Consider the following 21158-nt stretch of genomic DNA (forward strand, 5'->3'; position numbering starts at 1 on the left):
AGTTTATTATGTCTGTCAGGTTCTTTGAAGTTTTCTTCTGGTTGTAACTATTCTAATCAACTGCTATCATAGAGTTCACTTTCAGATCAGTAACGAATGTATTAAAGCAAGATAGAACTAATAAAAAATTTGAAACTTTAATTTAATTATATGATCAGTTTTTAGCATGGATGTTCACTTTGCTAACAAACTTTTTCTTCTTACAGATTTTTTTTTAACTAATGACAAATTCATAGAATCTCATATGAAAGTTTCTTAAGTTTTCTGGGAAAAAAGTTAGTGAGTTCTTCTTTATTCATTAATTCTCTGTAATTTTCATGAAAAATCAAAATTATTATTTCTCTTTACAGGACCTAGAACATTGGGTGAATGCTGACATGAAATTCTGAGCCATAAAGAAGACCATTTTAACTGATGGGCTAACCCCTTGGAATGTCTGCCCAGGGGTAAAAGAGGGAGATAAGAAGAGTGATAATTTACCTAGAGTTTTGGCCAGATAAAAAATGTCTCAGCTATGCACATGTGATGTTTTCCTAGTATACAGATGAATATACAGAAGAGCACAATCTGTTATTTCCTCAGTTTGCAAAGGAAATAAAACCGTACTGGGAATAAGTCAGAGAGTAATAATACAAACTGAGAATTTTCAAATGTTGACAGCATCGTTAGTAGTTTGGACCTTTAGTTGGCCATTATTATATGCATGGCATAATGATGAAATAGGTATAAAAGCTGGTTTCAGAAATATAGACAGTATTGTTTGGTTTTGTCTGTACTTGAAGATATTACCGAGAGAATAATTACTAACTCTTAAATATTCTCAGTCTACTGGAAATCTAGTGTAGACATGCATTTCCAAGAAATTCTGCACCATGTCAAGCAGGCCTATCTCACATTTGGCAAATATGCCTTCTGTTGCTGGTCTTGTTCTTTTGATTCAGTACGTGACACCATAAATACAGCAAAGACAGTAGAAGACCATCCTGTGATGACTCATTGAGAATCTGAAATGGCTAGTCCATAGACTAGGTATATTGCCATAGCTACCATATTTTTGTTTATTTTCTGTCTGTAAGTTAAGGGTTACAACACATTTAAGTCACCTTTGCGTTAAACTTGTGGTAAAATCTGTTAAGTTTAATTCTAAATGAAATCAATGCGCTACGAATCCTGTCAAATTCTCAGGAAAAGAACGTAACAAATATGTATAACCAAACTAGAGAATGAATATATAAACCTATAAACATATATTACCAAAATGAGGAGTATTTTATTTAACTGTATGGCAAATTTAAAGCAATCTAAGGGATCTGATAACCCAAATCACACTGAATTTTAAGCATTGGAAACAAAAAAATTAGTGTAAAATACGTTAATCTATTAAATTCAGTCTCTTTCTGTTCAAGAAATTTTCAGAAGATATTTATGATTTCACTGATTTTTCAGATTTTGAATTTAGTCAAGTTCAGGATTACTAGTAGTCCAAAATACTGTAAAGTCAATTTGCAGCCAATGAATGACACATGAACACCACCAGAAAAATTCATTCTTATTGGTCCTAACCTCTGTGCTTCTTAGAGTCTTAAACATCAGGAGCATGTGAACTAGGAACCAGTTGTAGATAACACCAATTGTTCTGACACCCTATTTATTCCCATACTCTTTCTGAAGGCCTCAAACACTATCTCCCATCATATGACTAGAAGAACTGTGACCATCATGAAGGATTTCTTATCATGTGAATGGAAGCACTTTTATCATATGCTAATGAAGCACTTTGGTCACATTACTTGTGTCTACACTGCTAAATGCATCCACTCCTGGAAGAGATCCCTGGCTCGCAGGCTAAATGGTGAAGTATGGTGTCCATCTACATTGCTCTGAGCTAAGTCTGTCTAGAGGAGCCCAAGCATGTCTATAACAAATATTACATGTTTTTGTGTGTCCTCTAGGTTCTGTGTGGTGCCCCTGTGGTCCAAAAGCATAACTATAATTTTTTCTGTGTTCAGAATATAAAATTATTTAAGAATTATACAGAATTATTTAAGAACAGTGCTAAATCCAGAATACTAGTGGTTTTTTGTTGCATGAAGTTACACAAATGTGCAATATGACATGAAGATCGGCATGATAGTATGACAGTGATTGAGGGTACAAAACAAGCTTTGATTATGCATGTCAACAAAAACAGTGGTAGGAGGTCTCCACTGGCAAACGGGACCAAGACTAGTGCAGTCTTACCCATATCGCCTACTGGAAGGGTATTCTGTACTCAACTATCCTTATATCCACAAGGTTTTGTTTTAAAGAAAACAAAATAGTTCACATATGGAGAAACCACAGAATGAGTTAAAAATTATGACACTTGTACTATCAAAGGACCAAGACATAGGTGAAAGTAGAGAGCTAAGATATGTAACAATGCACAGGTATTCATTATGAATGTTTACTAAGACAACAGAAGAAATATCATGACCCATGGGATGCAACTATACCTATCAAGAGGATATAGGATCAAGAACACAGGCAAATTCAAGTTGGAAGGGACCTTAGGAGGTCTCTAGTCCAACCTCCTGCTCAAAGAAGACTCAATCCTGATATCAGAGCAGATTGCTCAGGGCTTTAACCAGTTGGATCTTGAAAACCTCTAAGGATGGAGACTGCAAAACCTCTTTGGGCAATATGTTCCACTATGCAACATTTTCTTTGTGAAAAGGCTTCACTTATTTCCAGTCTGAAACTCTCTTATTTCAATTTATGTGTTTTCCTGTCATCTTTCTGTCATAAACCACTATGAAGAACCTTGCTCCATCCTCATAATGGTCTCCTCACAGCTGTTGAGAACTGCTATCAGGTTCTTGCGAAGCTGTCTCTTCAGGCTGAAAAGATATGTTTCTCTCACCTTTCGCCACTGGATCAGTGTTCCAGCTTCCAACCATCTTGGTGGCCCGCCACCAAACTTGTTCCAGTTTATCTGTGTCTTTCCTGTATTGTATTCTTGTACTGACAAGCTGAACACAAATCCTATGAAGAATGGTTGGTTCCCAATTGAGGTTGTGTGTATGTGAAAGTGTATATGATATCAGAACAATTAAAGCTTATGAATCACTTTGGCAGAAATGCCAAACATGAGCAACAGTAACAATATGTAAATTTCTGAATCCAATAAAAGTGGTCAACAGGAATTTCTACTCTCCAGTTGTTTGAATTTCATTATTATGGTGTATAAATTAAGCACAAAATTGACAAAGGCTTAATATTTATGGGGGGGAAATGGTTGATTAAGTCATTCTAGTGGAATGACATTCTAGTGGAATGACTTTCAAAGATAAGGAGAAAATACGTTGACTGGAAAATAACTTGCTCTTTGTGTTCCAGCTTTGCTCTTTTTTTTCCCCGCAAACACACAAACGTAAACATTTTTTCTATGTCATGAAAACTAAGTACCAATTTTTTTTCACTTATGCTTCTGCACAAGTTCTTCTTTACTGATAATTTACTAATTTGTTTTCAGTATACTAACACTTCCAGAAATTTATTACTAAAATTTAACCTGTCTTCACAACTGTGCATGCATTCATTATTATTCTTATGGTTAAAAATTCATCAACCCCAACACAAAAATAACTTTTATTCATGTACTACACTATCTCAGTTTCTAAACCAGCTCTTCTGTAGACACATACATAAATGTTGCTTATGCATATGCCAAATTCAGAACTTTTGTTATACCAAGTTAAGCATAGGAATAGTTTGGACATTAAAATTATGATACAGTAACTAACATTGGATAAAAGCAAGCACATAATCAATCAATAATTATTATACAATCAGATTCTGAAGGAAACTTATGTTTTACTATCATACAATTTAGTATGAAAAAATAAAAGTTTTCAAATGCACATCAATACAGATATTTTCATATATAAACCTTTCCATATAGCATATACTCTTAAATAAATAAAAAAGTATAGACACTTAAGTAACTATCCTACTTTTTAGAGATTATGTTGTTGTTGTTTTAACAGTTCCCAATAGAACTGAAAATCAAGACATTTAGGAAGAATTCAGCTCAGACAACATTAGCCATTGAAAGTTAAATATCTAGTCAAAGCTACATATGTAGGCTACCTCTACAGTGAGTGGAGAGTGTTAGGAACCACCACAAAGTGTTTCCTCTCAGTTATCTTGGCTATCATTTTAAAACCAGAACAACTGTTCTGAGGATATTCTGAAGATATTCTGAGGACATGGTTCTCTAAATTACATAGGAAGCCCACGTTGACTGCACTACTATACATAGACCTAGTTTTATGAAATAACTCTGGTCTAAGTGCTCTAACTACATTTACACAATTTTGTAATACAGGTATCACTTGGAATCTTGCATTGAAAAAAAAGAGTCAATTATTAGGCATCTGAACTGTTAAATGCTGATTTAAATTTATACCCAGTTTTCCTAACCTATTAATCAAAATAAGAAAAGTAAGCATTGTGCCCTCAATATGAAATGCTTTCAAGTATAGACTATAAAGTCCACTGATAGTTCTAATACTAAATATATTAAGAAAAGATTAAATAAATTTGATTAAGGAGATATGGAGAATATGAGAGTACATTAAAAAGTAAGAAAGAGGTGTATTACCATGCTTTTCCATGCTGTAAATATGCAAATCCATGGACAATGACTACACATACAAGCAAATGAAAGCAGCTGACCACGTACCCACACACCTTGGCAGAGGTGCACTCCATACTCGTCGGCCACCACCAAGACAAATAATCTCTGAAGCTCCTTCTAAACGATATCCAGATGAACAGGAGAACGTCAGAATATCTCCCACTCCAAAATTAAATCCTATTCTGTTACCAAATTGTGGGATCCCAGGGTCTTCACAAGGTTCAAGATTATACTCTGAAAACAAGAGAACAAGTCAGCTTGTACGACTGAGAACAACATGTTTTCTATCAGTCATATTTGTAATATTGCAGTCTAGTAATTTCTGTATATTTCCACCTGACTATCAATACAAATTTCAGATATAAAAACAAAATGAATGTGTGAATGTTAAATTGGCAATTATACTACATTAAAAAGTAAGACTAATGAATAAATTCACAACATTTTTAAGATGCAGAACACAACATGCTTTATCACTCTTGTAAGAGCCATGAATGCCCCAGGTACATAAAACAAATGAAAACAATGGCACAACATAAAAGCCTAAATAATTGACACTTGGGCTCATCTGGAACTTCACTAACTGAAATTAGACTAGTTCTGTTTCTTCCCCTCACTTGATAATGTGTCTTACAGTTAACTGCCCGTCTTATTTATCATGTAGCAGAAATGCCTCTACAGAGGCACGGAGGTTTGCTTGCTTTGAAATTGTGCTTAGGAAACAACTTATATAATTTTATGATTCAGTATATATATTCATCAAAATCACTTCAATTTTAAACTTTTTTTTTTCTCTTTATATAATATACTGAAAAAAATATTTTTCAGGAGCCAGATATTACAGGTATTTCCTTACCAGAGAAAGAAATATTAAATCCTTCATATGATATTGAAAAATCTGAAATAAAGCGCAACTGAGCCCTGAAATTTCCATAGAGACCAGCATTGATTGGTGAAGGAAGCTCTGAGCCAGTCAGACGTGCTAATGGCTGTGTGAAACTGCCATTCTCTGTTATTAGTAAGTAGTCATGATGATCCTCCAAATGAAAGGTGTAGAAGGTGAACTGCACTCCTATTAGAAAAAGTAGAATCAGATTTACATATCACACTGTGAACATCAATGTAATTAAGCCAAGGATTAAATTCATGCATTTAATTATGAATTGTGGTCCAGAAAATGAAGATAATCCAATTTTTCTAAAAATTGGTATCTTTCCTGGTTTAAATATTAAAATAACTTTGCAGCAGGCCTTTTGGTTTTGACAGTACCTTTCACTTTTGCCTTTAGCTGTAAAATATGGATGCTTGATTTATAGGATTCAAAGACATATGCTTGTATTTTTATGTAAAATCCAATGATGCACTATGTATGTTCAAAATTACAAACTGTTTATGGCAGAATGGGAAGGGTAGACCTTATTTCTTACAGTCACCAGTATCCTTGTATAGCAGCAGTGAAAGGAAAGGTTATAAAATATATGACATTATACTATCATGGCACATACAGTAACAGCAGCACTTCCTCCCCAAAAAAGGGAGGTCTCTTAATAACCTGTGGTATATGTCAACAGTATGGTTTTTTGCAAACCATCAGATACAAATCATACATCTAGAAAGGAAGATATATCCTGAAACACAATAGCAATAAAAAGACTTAAAGGTCAATTAAATTACTTTTTCTGCATTTCTGTAACTAAGAGTTAGACCATGATCTTTGGGTAGAATGCACAGAAAAGTCAAGAAAAAGAAACAGGAGAAACATTAGCTAGCTTAATATTGGGACCTCTACTGTAATTTTCATTTTTAACATAAAAGTTATAAACCAATGGTTCAGGCTCTGTAAAACTTATCTAACGATGTAATGCTTAGGAAGATCCTTTCATGTGATTGAAGATTTACGTAGTATATGAAGATTAATGATCTTTGGGTACTCTTATGGACAACAGATTTTTAATAATAGAATTTAATCAAAACCCAGACAAATACTTCCCCTTCCTACTTCCCCACTCCCCCTCAAGAACTTCCCAAACAGGGTAACAAAATCCAAGACTGAAGCTAGATATACTGTGTTTGCCTCAGTTGTCTAAACATAGGAACCTCATGCTCCTTGTGGTGGGTTGACCTTGGCTGGATTCCAGGTGCCCACCAAGCTGCTCTATCAATCCCCTCCTCAGCAGGACAGGTAGGGGGTGGGGGGAGAGAAAATAAGATGGAAAAAAATCGTGAGTCAAGATAAAGGCAGTTTAATAAAGCAAAAGCAAAGACCATGCACAGAAGCAAAGGAAAACAAAAGATTTATTCTCTACTTCCCATCAGCAGGCGATGTCCAACCACATCCTGGGAAGTAGGGCTTCAGTACGTGTAGCAGTTGCTCCAGAATACTAACATCATAATAACGAATGCCTCACTCCCCTCTTTTCTCTTAGCTTTTATTGCTGAGCAGACATCATAGGGTATGAAATATCCCTTTGGTCAGTTTGAGTCAGCTGTCCTGGCTATGTCCCCTCCCAACCTCGGGCCCACCCCCCGCCTACTGGTGAGGGAGGAATGTTGGAGCGACAGCCTTGGTGTTGTGCGAGCACTGCTCAGCAGCAGCCAAAACACTGGTGTGTTATCAACACCCTTCTAGCTACCAATACAAAGCACAGCACTATGAGGGCTGCTATGGGGAAAACTAACTCCATCTCAGCCAGAGCCAATACACCCCTTTAGGTGTTGGGGGTTATCTTTTGTAGACTTCACATGCAGCTTTAGAAGCTCTTGGTACAATTCTCCTGTAGTTTTTTTTACAATACGGTGGATCCCTGACGTTGTCTCAAATGGCTTTAAACATTTATTTTAATGCAACTTAATCACACCTAGTAAATACAGCTTGTAAGGGTATCTGGAATGTAAGGACACTTGGTTTATTACGATATCTAGTAAAGGACCTTTCAGTACAGCAAGCAAAGACAAGAAATGAGGGAAGTACTAAATTATACACACATACACAAGCTCTAATGAGCAGGATATAGTGGAGACGCTAAGACCAGAAATCTTCAGTTTCTGACTGATGGGCCATTGCATGTATCACTGTAATCCTGTAGCAGTTCAAGCAGAACTTAGTAACTGATTAGAATGGGAGAAATAAGATTAATTTGGGTCTCATGGAAATCAGAAATTTACTGTGGAGTGTTTGAGGAAATTTGTGAGATCATGTAAAACTTAATATGAGATTGCTAAATGTTATTTGGAGACTGCAAAATTTTTTGTGGGATGTTTACAGCCAAAGGGTAAGGGGAGGAATCATAGTGGGTAAGGGAGAAAAAAGTGTGGGAAAATGGAGAGGGTTAAGCCTCTCTTATAGAATCATAGAATCATGTAGGTTAGAAAAGACCTTTAAGATCATCAAGTCCAACCATTAACCTAACTACCAAGTCCACCATTCAACCATGTCCCTAAGCAACACATCTACATGTCTTTTAAATACCTCCAGGGATGGTGACTCAACCACTTCCCTGGGTAGCCTGTTCCAAGGCTTGGCAACCCTTTCAGTGAAGACATTTTTCCTAATATCCAATCTAAACCTCCCCTTGAGGCCATTTCCTCTTGTCCCATTGCTTGTTACCTGGGAGAAGAGACTGGGACCCACCTCTCTACAACCTCCTTTCAGGTAGTTGTAGAGAGTGATAAGGTTTCCCCTCAGCCTCCTTTTCTCCAGGCTAAACAACCCCAGTTCCCTCAGCCGCTCCTCATAAGACTTGTGCTCTAGACCCTTCGCCAGCTTCGTTGCTCTTCTCTGGACACGCTCCAGCACCTCAATGTCTCTCTTGTAGTGGGGGGCCCAAAACTGAACACAGTATTCGAGGTGCGGCCTCACCAGTGCCGAGTACAGGGGCACGATCACTTCCCTACTCCTGCTGGCCACACTATTGCTGATACAAGCAGGGATGCCATTGGCTTTCTTGGCCACCTGGGCACACTGCTGGCTCATATTCAGGCAGCTGTCAACCAACACCCCCAGGTCCTTTTCCACCAGGCAGCTTTCCAGCCACTCTTCCCCAAGCCTGTAGCGCTGCATGGGGTTGTTGTGACCCAAGTGCAGGACCTTGCACTTGGCCTTGTTGAACCTCATACAATTGGCCTCAGCCCATCGATCCAGCCTGTCCAGGACTCTCTGTAGAGCCTTCCTCTCCTCAAGCAGATCAACACTCCCGCCCAGCTTGGTGTCGTCTGCAAACTTAGAGAGGGTGCACTCGATTCCCTCGTCCAGATCATTGATGAAGATATTAAACAAGACTGGCCTCAATACTGAGCCCTGGGGAACACCACTTGTGACTGGCTGCCAACTGGATTTAACTCCATTCGCCACAATTCTTTGGGCTTGGCCCTTCAGCCAGCTTTTTAACCAGTGAAGAGTACACCCGTCCAAGCCATGAGCAGCCAGTTTCTCCAGGAGAATGCTGTGGGAGACAGTGTCAAAGGCTTTACTGAAGTCTAGATAGACAACATCCACAGCCTTTCCCTCATCCACTAAGTGGGTCACCTTGTCATAGAAGGAGATCAGGTTGGTCAAGCAGGACCTGCCTTTCATAAACCCATGCTGGCTGGGCCTGATCACCTGGTTGTCCTGTACGTGCTGCATAATGGCACTCAGGATGATCTGCTCCACAACCTTCCCTGGCACCGAGGTCAGACTGACAGGCCTGTAGTTCCGAGGATCCTCCTTCTGGCCCTTCTTGTAGATGGGCATCACATTTGCTAACCTTCAGTCAACTGGGACCTCCCTGCTTAGCCAGGACTGCTGATAAAGGATTGGAAGTGGCTTGGTGAGCACTTCTGCCAGCTCCCTCAGTACCCTTGGGTGGATCCCATCCACCCCATAGACTTGTGTGTGTTTAAGTGGTGTAGTAGGTCTCTAACGATTTCCCCTTTGATTATGGGGGCTTCATTCTGCTCCTGGTCCCTGTCTTCCAGCTCAGAGAACGACTGGTCTTACTATTAAAGACTGAGGCAAAGAAGGCATTAAGTACCTCAGCCTTTTCCTCATCCTTTGTCACTGTGTTTCCCCCCTCAACCAATAAAGGATGGAGATCCTCCTTAGCCCTCCTTTTGTTGCTAATGTATTTATAGAAACATTTTTTATTGTCTTTTACAGCAGTAGCCAGACTGAGTTCTAGTTGGGCTTTGGCCCTTCTAATTTTCTCCCTCCATAACCTCATGACATCTTTGTAGTCCTTCTGAGTTGTTTGCCCCTTCTTCCAAAGCTCATACACTCTCCTTTTTTTCCTGAGTTCCAGCCAAAGGTCTCTGTTCAGCCAGGCTGGTCTTCTTCCCCACTGGCTCATCTTTCAGCACATGGGGATGGCCTGCTCCTGTGCCTTTAAGATTTCCTTCTTGAAGAATGTCCAACCTTCCTGGACTCCTTTGCCCTTCAGGACTGCTTCCCAAGGGACTCTGTCAACCAGTCTCCTAAACAGGCCCAAGTCTGTCCTCCGGAAGTCCAAGGCAGCAGTTCTGCTGACCCCCCTCCTTAATTCTCCAAGATTCAAAAACTCTATCATTTTGTGATCACTATGCCCAAGATGGCCTCCAACGATCACATCACCCACAAGTCCTTCTCTCTTCACAAACAAGAGGTCCAGCAGTGCGCCTTCCCTAGTTGGCTCCCTCGCCAACTCTGTCAGGAAGTTCCCTTCCACACACTCCAGGAACCTCCTAGACTGTTTCCTCTGTGCTCTATTGTATTTCCAGCAGAAATACAATATTTCTTACTAATTTTTTATTTCTGTATTTCTTACTAATTTTCTGTATCTCTTACTAATCCCTGCACATAACTACCGCAGTCTGTCCTCTATTCTTTTTAAACTCTGTTTCTGACTATTTAGTGTGTAAGTGTGTCCTCTCTCCAGAGTGTGAGCACATGTGTGAGCACTAGTGAACGTTAGTATGGACACCCTGGTGAGCAGGATGAGGTCAGCGGCCAACGACCGGAAAAAGGGCCATTGGTCACAGGGGGGCAGCACCTGGAGGGAGTGCGATCTGGGGACCAACTCCTTGGCCAGGACCTGGAAGGTTGTGGGAGCACGTGCATGTTCATGTGTGAGTCTGTGTCAGTCCTAGCAAACTCCTGTTCCCATCAGCCCAACTGGAGAAACAGGATTTGGCTGCCTGTGGTGTTCATGTCTGTTTTCAGTGCTGTTGCTGTTTCTGTGTGTGCCAATAAAGACACTTGTCTCTGCTCATGTTAGTCTGTGTGACCAGCCGTATATGTCTATGTACATATTGGCATCTTTGGAGTATGCTTAGTCTTGCTGTCAGCTGGACATACAAATGAGAGCAACAAGAGAAATCCCTTGGATCTGAGAGACCTCTAGATTATGCTTCCCTTTAGAGAGACTGGAGAACCATTCAGCCTTTTCAAGTAGATATCTCCTTCTCTTCTTACAGCTCCACACACCCCACCCCCTGACTTGCTGTAACTTGCAGATCCAGATAAACACACCCTTACTTACTAGCACTGATATAGAAATTACAGGATGGGGTTGTGTTTTATGCATAGGATAAAACTAGATAATCCAAGAAATCTATTCTGGATTTTTAAAATTCTTCATTTAATAATTATATGAGCAAAGCCATTCATCTGCTTTGAGCAACCTATTTATTCCCCTAGATTTTGTGACAATAAATTGGCAAAAATCACACACTGAATTTTGGAATCACGGTTACGTTACACATCTTTTGAGCTAATGCATATAAAGTTAGCTTTGGGATTGATAAACTCTTAAATGCTTTAATTTTTTAATCATAGTTTTACATAGAAGACAGTGTTGATCTGACATGAAAAGAGAGCTCTTAAGAGAAAAATATGATATATACAGAATGAGGCTGAAACTCAGGCCATAGTGGTTGCATTTACTGCACTCCAAATTAATTCTGGCCCTTTTTATGCATGCATGAATACTGCAACAACAAAATCAGAAATACCAAAGAAAATTTTGTGGTATTAACCCAAAATAATGGAATTGCTGTGAATCACGGCTGAGCTTCACTGAGTATTGTTCAAACACCAAATTCAAGGTTTAACTCAAGGGAATATTTCAATCAATTTTCCAGATTGCCATGACATTTCTAAGTAAAACCCTAAGGTATTTCCCAGCAGTAGCTGTACAATTTAGTTTTCTTCAGAAAATATTCTAATCACATTAATATATGCTGTGTGACAGATTGTGTCTTCTCCAGAGAAGAATTTTAAAAGATATGTTCAGGTAGCTTCCTTCTCATTCTGCCTCACATGCCCCTTGCTTTATAAGGGGAATATTTAAAATCTGAAATGAAGACAGGAAGACATCCCACACTAATGTAATTTGTCAATATTACAATCCAGACTGTTGGGGGATGGGTAAATTAACTGTGCTATTAGTAAATGGTTTAAAATATACCATTGATACTCCACAAATTTCACTTCACCATATATTGAATTGCATGCTAACCACAGACAAAATACAATAATTATTGTCATGATAGATGCTTCCTTTCCTCTTCAAAAATAATACCAATTACTAAACATATTAACTATATTTAAAGTGCAAGTTCCATTCCCTAGTTAACAAATTTTTAAAAAATACAATAAAATTATATGAAGTTTTAATGGACATTCAAGAATCGTAATGCTGGTCCACATGAACACAAATGAAAAATCATTCCAGAATTCCAGAAGTTTAGATACACTTGAGCAGGAAAATTAAAATATATATATTTATATTGCAGATTATGTTAAGACAGTATATGCAAACACAGAAACTCTTTTTCTTAGCAATATAATATATCCAGATGTAAAATACAATTCATAACTAAACATATGCATTTAATTGCCTGCTATTACGTAATAGCAGTAGGAAGTTGCAACATACAGATATGTGTTTTAAAAAGTACCCTACATTATTCTGGAGCTAGAAGTTATATACATTTTCTTGGCTGTCTGACATTAAACTAATACATTTTGTCAAAACAAAAAAAGGTTAAAGAAAACATTAAGTATTTTTTAAAAATCATGTCACTAGTTAATTGCCAGTAGAAGATGCTCCTTGAGATTCTGAAGTTGGAATTATACTAGACATGAAATAGAGCAGAAAATGAGATTTCCAGAACAAAGTTTTTCTCCTCACTTCAGAATAACCCATTTATGTGTATGGGATTAATTTTCCCAAATGGTAACTATTTGAAACTTAGTCACTCAGTCTCCCCTTGGACAATTCATCTGGGGGCTATATAAACCCCCTGGACATTAGATGATAGAGATAAATAGGCACCTTCAGAGGATGGTTCATTCCATTTACTTTAGATACTTTTTCAGGGTGAGATGACTCATATCCTGAAGATATATTCATTTGTCCATTAAATACAGAAGTCGCCTAATGGACTGGCTTAGTCAGACATAGAACTTTACTGTTAGAAGTTTAAAGTTAAATTAAGTAAGGCTGTGGTTTATTGTCATAAAAGGAGAGCTATCATCCTCATACAGTACTACAGGAAGAGCTTAAAGTATTGATACGTTTTGCCAACAAGAACAAAATATGAGAAGTTCATACAATATTTCCTATTTCCTACTCACAGAAAATCCTCACTCTTCAACTGCTTCCAGCAGATCTTTGAGCAGCACGAATCAAAATGCCCAAGTCAAATTACAACATAGTGTTCATATTTAATAATATGTTTTTCCTTAATAACATTTCCATAAGATAAAATTTATTGACACAAACAAGAATGTGCTTGTATGAATATATGTGTGCGTGTATATATGAGTATCGGTGTATATGTGCTTATAAATGTGTATGTTTATACTATTACTCTCTTTCCCTGTATATATTATTTTTTATGTTTGTTTTCTCAGGAATCTCATTAGATATGGTGTTTTTTTAAATAGCCTCACATAAAATGTAATCACATTGAGAATTTCAGCTTTTATTTATCCCAGCTTTTAAGTACTTCTCTAGCTGAGGGTTCAAGAAAAAATATAAATCACAAAAAAACTACTTAATTTTCTAAAAAAAATTTCAAATACTTTCCTCCATAATTTCATTTTTAATTTAAGAAAAATGGAAGTGTTACTAAAATATCTTTCAAGAATCCTGAAAAATATGGCTTAATCTGGGCTCATGTTTACTGTAGAATTTACATAATTTTCAGTCATGTATTACTCTATGAAGCTAAAGTCTTACCCATCTCTACTACTTCTCTTCAATGCCCAGATTGTAAAGCTTGGGCTGGTTATCCAATGGCTTTTCAGATAGGGTGCAAACTAAATGACTACAGGGCTAAGAGTTTTCTTACACTAACAGTCTTTCTTGCTTATCCAGAAGAATTATATTCTCCCCACATCCTTTCTCCTTTGCAAAAGATCCACAGTACCTTATTTTCCTGCAACTCTGAAAGCCATGTAACATACCTAGAGGTAACAAGGGCAAATGTAGCATCTGATATAGGCTCAATAATTTCAGATTGCTTTTTCACTGTGGCTACTTACAAGCAAATTAAATTGAAACAATGGCATCATTTGGTAGTAAAAAGAGACTGTGGAATAGCTGGACCAATAACTTTGAGAGATAGACTTTGCCACTTTAACACTTTAAGGAGTTTCAAATGGGACATCCAGTCAGAATGATTTAACATCTAGATGAGGAACTATCACATTATTTGTACAAAATAGAACAAAGGGATCACAGATCAGCACAATTCTCTGTGAGGGAAGCCTTATTTTTATGTTACCAACAACTCTTTCTTAGAGGAATACAACATCAGTATACTTTGCCACATTTTTCATGCCCTCAACAGAGAAAACTGATAAAATTCAGAACTGAACTTGCCTTCCTTCTTCTCCCTTTCATTCCTTTTTCTGTATTCTCTCCAGTGTTACAGATGCAATTCTCTTTTTTGTGTTCTTATGACCTCACCCTACTTATATTCAATTTCTCTTGTGACACCTATCTCTATTTCTCTCTTTCCCTTAACATTAAACTCTTATGCTTCTCTAGCTCATTCCACTCATAGTACGAGCACTATGCAGTCACTCTAATATTTAAAATAAAATACCAACAAAAATCTAAAAGTTTGACCCATCTCTTCTCATCTAGTCCCAAAACCTTTCACCTGAAAGCAAGTAGGACACATTATTTCAAGGAAATTTTTCTACCTGGAATTCCCAACTTCCATTTGTGTCCTAAGCATTTTCTAACCTCTCCTGCATGTCTTATATTTCTGTGAAATAACTCTTATAAGATCCTTTCTCAGAGAAAAGTTAAAACCAGTACTACATCTTTGTCCTGAAATCTGCCTTCAACAAATAACCATCCCTTTCTTAAAAGTGTCCTGTCCCTCAGCTTCTGTGATCAGTCATTATATAAATCTTTCTTACCTTTCTGAAGGTTCTCTTATTGGGTTCCATTATTTATTATTTTTTTCCTCTATATTTAGCTCTAAACCATATTATTTATTCAATCCATAAATACATATTAAAATGCCATTTATATGCTGCCACCCTGAAAATCTGTCTCGGTAAGCTGAAACAGGTTTTTTTCTTCAAAATAACAGGACTTTTCTTTCTGACATTTCCTTGTCGACAGCTAGTCATAATGTAAAATTTAACATAATGAGCAATCTTTTAAACATCGCCTCTCTCATTAACTTCATTCCTTTTTTATGCCATATTAAGAATAACATCTTCACTTAAGTCTTCAATTCAGATTCTTCTGTTGATACCAAGCCTAAATATCAATGACTACTTCCAGCTAATCTCTAAGATAAGGCATTTCCTCCTCAACACAGAAAAAGCATGCATCTTCTTTCACCTGTACGAATTAATGTGCACACATCCAACTATCTATTACTTGTACTATAAACTTTTAGGGAGTTTCTGTTCTGTGGAAAGCATTAGGGCCTAGTCGACATCTGGAATTCTAGGAATTAATACAATGAAAATAAACAAAAACAAAACCCAGCAACACAATTCCTAGTTCACTGCTGCTAACCTAGATCTACATGTGCAGCAGAGAGTACTGGACTTATACATTAAAAAAAAAAAAGGTGGAAAAAGAGAAAAGGATTTATTTACCTTTTCCATGGGTAACATCCACAGTCCATGTACAATTCAATGAATTTGGATACAGATCAGGATAACCAGGGGATAAAATTGTTCCACTAGGTCCTCTAACATCTCCACCACATAAAGCTAGAAATAACAAAGAAAATAATAATAAAACAATTAATATAAAACTTAAAGATGAGAGAAAATATAAGAAAACAATCTTTTAAAAATTTCTGGCTTTAATATGACTTAAAAATAGTTGGTCAAATGATTTAGCAATTGCACATATAACTACAGCCCATTTTTACACAATATGAAAAGAAATATAATCAATGAATAATTAACATGCTTTGTAATAGGTCCTGAGAAAATTAAAAGCAAGTTTCCTTAGCTGTTTTTTCGCATTTTCTTGAGACTCTGTGAAAGTCACAAGTTCATCAGGAAGATGAAGGCAGAAGAAGATACGGAGCCAAACAATATTACTTTAGCCAGAAGCTAAGGCTGGAGAGTTAAAATGGCATAGAGTGGATCTCACTATTGAAGAATTATTGACTGAAAATATTATCGCAGGGAAGCATGACATCCTTTCTTGTATCTAATTATTGGATATGCATCTATATCTCTATATCTATAATGCAAATGATAATGACAATTGCCAATATAAGTCCTTCTATAGTATCAATAGTGACTTTGTAAAAGTAATCAGTACTTGAGCAATATAAAAATTAAATTACAACTTGAATTAATATAAAATACAAAAATGAGATCTTACAATACTGGCATAAATATCTTCACAATTCACCATTACATTTTAATGGTGAATTTTCCATTCTGGAGCTTTTGAAATACTTAATTGAGTAATTTTTACTCATTAAGAGGCTCTTATACCTTAGAATTATCTTTTACCAATAACAGTGATGGAAACTCAGTACCAAGCAAAGTTCTCTGAATATAGATTATCTCAGAAGGGCATATATTATAAAACAAATGAATATTTCTACTTTTTTTTTTTCTTCAAGATTAAAAATATCTATTCCTTTTATTTTTCTTAGCCTAATTATATGCATTACCAAAATTATTTTGTAGAAATGTTCCAGGACACAAAAAGCCAGTAAACTATGTTACTGCCACCGGATTTAAGTCAAATAATATAGACTGTTTTAGGAAAGTTGATTGCAGTTCTTAATATGAGCAGCTCTTCCAAATTAATTAACACAAACTCTCCATTTTCAGCCTTAAGTAGTCAAGCTCTCAACCAGTGTCTTGTCAGAATTTTTATTGGTGTCAACCATAGTTTCTCTGAGCCCGTACCTTAACCTAAGCCAGTACTTTAACCATAAGGTTTTCTCTTTAGCAGACGCTAAAGCTGTTGAAAGGCAGTTTGGGAGACAAGTAAACGGCAGTTACTTGTCTGCAATTCCAATCGATACAACTATCAATCCCTCTTCCCCTTGCTGTATAAGCTGTTGCTCACCTATTGCTCATGTCTGCCACACCAGCGGGGGTGAGGGAAGGAGCCTGTCACAGGCTGGAGGAGCAACACCTCTTTCTGAGAGAGGCTGCCCCACCTGCACTAGCTGCTTTAACCTGCTCCTACTCCTCCTCTAACATCAGCAGCAGCTACCAATGTAGCACTCATTGGTATGGATCGTAAAGGTGGGAGAAATTTGGCCTTTCAATATATGAATAGTGCTCAAACAACATCTTCATACTTCTTCAGGAGAAAGGTGTTGTGAGTAATTCATTACATCATGTCATTACAGAATCACAGAATCACAGAATCATATAGGTTGGAAAAGACCTTTAAGATCATCGAGTCCAACCATAAACCTAACACTACCAAGACCACCACTACACCATGTCTCTAAGCACCTCATCCAAACATCCTTTAAATACCTCCAGGGATGGCGACTCAACCACTTCCCTGGGCAGCCTGTTCCAATGCTTGATAACCCTCTCGGTGAAGAAAAATTTCCTAATATCCAGTCTAAACCTCCCCTGGCACAACTTGAGGCCATTTCCTCTTGTCCTATCACTTGTTACCTGGGAGAAGAGACCGACCCCCACCTCTCTACAACCTCCTTTCAGGTTCTACCATACCTTGCTATTTATTCTACTTATGACAATTTCTGCTACACATTGATGGGCTAAATCATGAAAGTTATACCTACCTTTGCTTTTGCTATTAATGCTATTTATGTGAGAATGAATATGTTGACCAGTCATGATTTTCTGCTTGTAGAACTACATTCAAAACTGATTTGAGGACAAGCCATACAGCAAATTGAGAGAATATTCAGAATGTACCTTCTGTCTTAGCCTGTACTTAAGCAGACATTTGTCTCAAGGAAATACATGCATTTTTCAGACATTTCAGTAGCACTGTGGAATGTTTTCATAAAGGTCAATAATTTTTCATAATGAGGTCACTGCATTGCATGCCATCACTATCTTTAGGGTACTGAATAAAGAGAGGTATACATTTAATTACAGTTTTCTTATAAAGTAGAAATGGAACTTCATCCTATATCCTAGGATGAAGATCACCCTATTTTTCCTAGCTAAATTTGTTTGATTGTTCTAACTAACCACATTTCTGTTTTAAACATGTGTCTTTGGGTAGCTTCATGATTTCTTTGTGTGTGCTATTTCTCTTGCCAACTTTCTAGCCTTTTTGGCCTAGTTCTAAGCTGGAAATTTGCAGATCCAGTATCATAGGCTGAAATAGGACATTCTAGGACCACAACTGCCCAATCGATAGTTGTTGCCATGGGGGAATAACCTCCCAGCACAGTAATTTTCCTCCTCACTTCTCTGACAAAGAGACAATGAAGGTAACCAGTGTCCACTTAACACCCGATCTTGTTATATTTAGACATTAGTACAACAGAATGAGGGCTATGACAGCATGTTATTGGAGCTTCTGATGGTAACTACCTACTTTGTCCATACCTTAGGTCATCCCTATTAAATAAGAAAATGTAATCAGTTTTTATAATCATGGGAAACAGCCCAAACAAATAATGTATTTTACAGTGGGTGTTTGGGAAACCTTTCAGGAATGCAAATGGTGACAAAACGTCTATGGCATGCCATCAGGCACTCAGTGTAACGCTGTGAAGGCTAGCAGATGGCAAAAAAGGCATCAAGGGACCAGCATTTTACAAAACAAAGTCAAGTTGACAGATCTGAAATATAAAATGTGCACTGGTCCTGATAAGATGGCAAACAGCCCAAGCATATAATATCACTACTAGTATCTGACTCTTTCAGAGTGCAAAGGAAAACAGAAACGCATGAAAATAAAACCAGCAAAAGATAAACTCCACACATTTTTCCAGATTCTACAAGGAACCTTTCTTTCACTTTATCTGATTATACAGAGATGAAGGCTAGGACAGACTAAAAGTAGAATGAATACATAAGCAAATAACTGAAGCACTAGCTTGGTGTTCTAATATGGAAAATGGAATATTGTGTTGCTAACACAATAATTTCTTTGTTATGCAAGCAGAGAAGCTGAATCAAGACATGCCTAATTTTTTTTCCCTCCATTACTATGTTTTCAGAATAGTGGGAAACAAAATAACAAAAAATAAAGACAATAAAATATAAAGAGAACAAAAAATATACAAAATATAGAAGTGACTGTATGAAATACAGATAGGTGCCTGGATGTATAGTATAAAGTACGTCTAGAGCACTGTGGTGATCACAAATGATGTGACAATTTAAGAAGCAAGTTTTGGATAACTGTGAATGAAGATTAAAATTTAATAGTGGAGTTCAGTGGCTAAGCCAGCTGTTTAGGCAAAATAAATTCTTACAGTGTTGGGTTGATTACTTACACTTTCTGTTGTTGTAAATGATCTTAACAGCATTTGTTCTGCTCAGTAACATGATCAGCCATAAGGAAGAGTGACAGCAAGCAAGCCTAGCTTAGAAAATGGCCCTATATAGTTTGAAAATAATTTTTTGCCCAAACAATTTTAGAACCTTTATTCAGGCTACTCGCAAGTGTCTCAGTGGGAGACATGCAGGCCATGCTTCATCCCTGAAATACATGAATAGTTGTAATGAAAGCACTTGACTTCTGTCATTCATAAAATTATCAAGTTCCATTTCAGGCCGTATTTCATGCTACTATAAAATTGTTATAGAAAATCAATCTTTCAATACTAGAAATAGTCTCATAATTTCTAGCCTAAATTTATTCATGGTCCATTTTTACCCATTTGTTCTCCTGCTAAACTGTCTTTTCCCTCTTGGGGACTCACTTTGGAAGGCTGGCAAAGCACATTAGTATCTCTGACTTTGGATCAGTTAAATGAGACAGGTTTTCTTAATCTACTTCTGTAAGATACATTTTCCATCTCTATGACCACTGCTTTACCAATTGCAAGTACTTACCTGTCTTTCTTGTCACAGCAGCTGTGCTACACAAACATTGCTAGGACACTTCACATTAGATTGTAGCAGCAGCTAATAAGCAAGAAAGGTGACATTTTTGTTCATAGTTTTTTTTTTCCACATCCTCTGTTCTAATTTTAACATATTTATATTTTACTGCAGAAGTCAGTCTGTATAATCTCTTCCTGCAGAGGTCAGCCTGTATAGCTAGCTTAACACTTGTTCACAGAAAAGCCTCTTACCTCTTAAATTTTGCTTTTTGTACCATGAAATAAAACTCAACAACCATTAATTATGTTCTCTGTCATCTGAGGTCTTTGAATAAAGTTTACTACCTATTTAAAACTAATTTATTTTGATGTAACACAAGTCAGTCTCAGAGTTATGAAGGGTATAGCAATAACATGAAGTTATCAAGAAAACCGGATGTGAGAAGAAGGGGGACACCATATCCAAGAAGGACAGAAAACAGAAAACTATCAAGAGAATGTATTTGTTATTTTAGTAAGGCAAGAGAAAATAATACACATGTATATAAATACATGTATCCATGTATTTCTACATATAGTGTTCACCAGCAATGCAGTAAAAAAAAGCCATATCATTGTCCCTTTTTAGCCTGACTGAAGATGGCGATATCTGGGAAATTAATAACATTTTCCACATTTTCAAATTATATCACCTACCATTTTGATATATAAAGATTTTTCAAGAGACTAGCTGTAGTTCACCAACCACAACTCAGAAACTAGCATACAATGATGTATCTTAATTTTCTCAAAAAAAGAGAAAATACACATAAGAAGAACAGAAGCCTTCAGAAAAAAATGACTTTTTTCAGTCAGGTCAGCTTGCTGCAAATACAAATAATTCAAAATTATTTGTTTTCAAAGGTGATGGGAAGAGAAAACATGCATTTATAATTGATTAGTAATAATGATCAATTTTACAAATGGTTTCAAGCTTCATCAAGAAAGACTAATAACATATGCTAGTTCAGAAAGA

The 21158-nt window shown here is 36.9% G+C and overlaps 1 protein-coding gene across 1 annotated transcript in view; it reads right to left on the reverse strand.

Annotated features, from left to right (window-relative positions):
* CSMD3 (CUB and Sushi multiple domains 3) overlaps positions 1-21158 on the reverse strand; it is a 774333-nt gene that overhangs the window by 302149 nt on the left and 451026 nt on the right. Inside the window, exons 20-22 of the mRNA XM_075495159.1 lie at positions 15771-15887; positions 5538-5753; positions 4727-4915 (exon numbers count right to left, since the gene is read on the reverse strand). Of these exons, the coding sequence (XP_075351274.1) occupies positions 4727-4915; positions 5538-5753; positions 15771-15887 (522 nt within the window). The remainder of the gene's footprint in view (positions 1-4726; positions 4916-5537; positions 5754-15770; positions 15888-21158) is intronic.

This window comes from Mycteria americana, chromosome 2, assembly GCF_035582795.1.
Source record: "Mycteria americana isolate JAX WOST 10 ecotype Jacksonville Zoo and Gardens chromosome 2, USCA_MyAme_1.0, whole genome shotgun sequence".
NCBI classification, from domain to species: Eukaryota; Metazoa; Chordata; class Aves; order Ciconiiformes; family Ciconiidae; genus Mycteria; species Mycteria americana.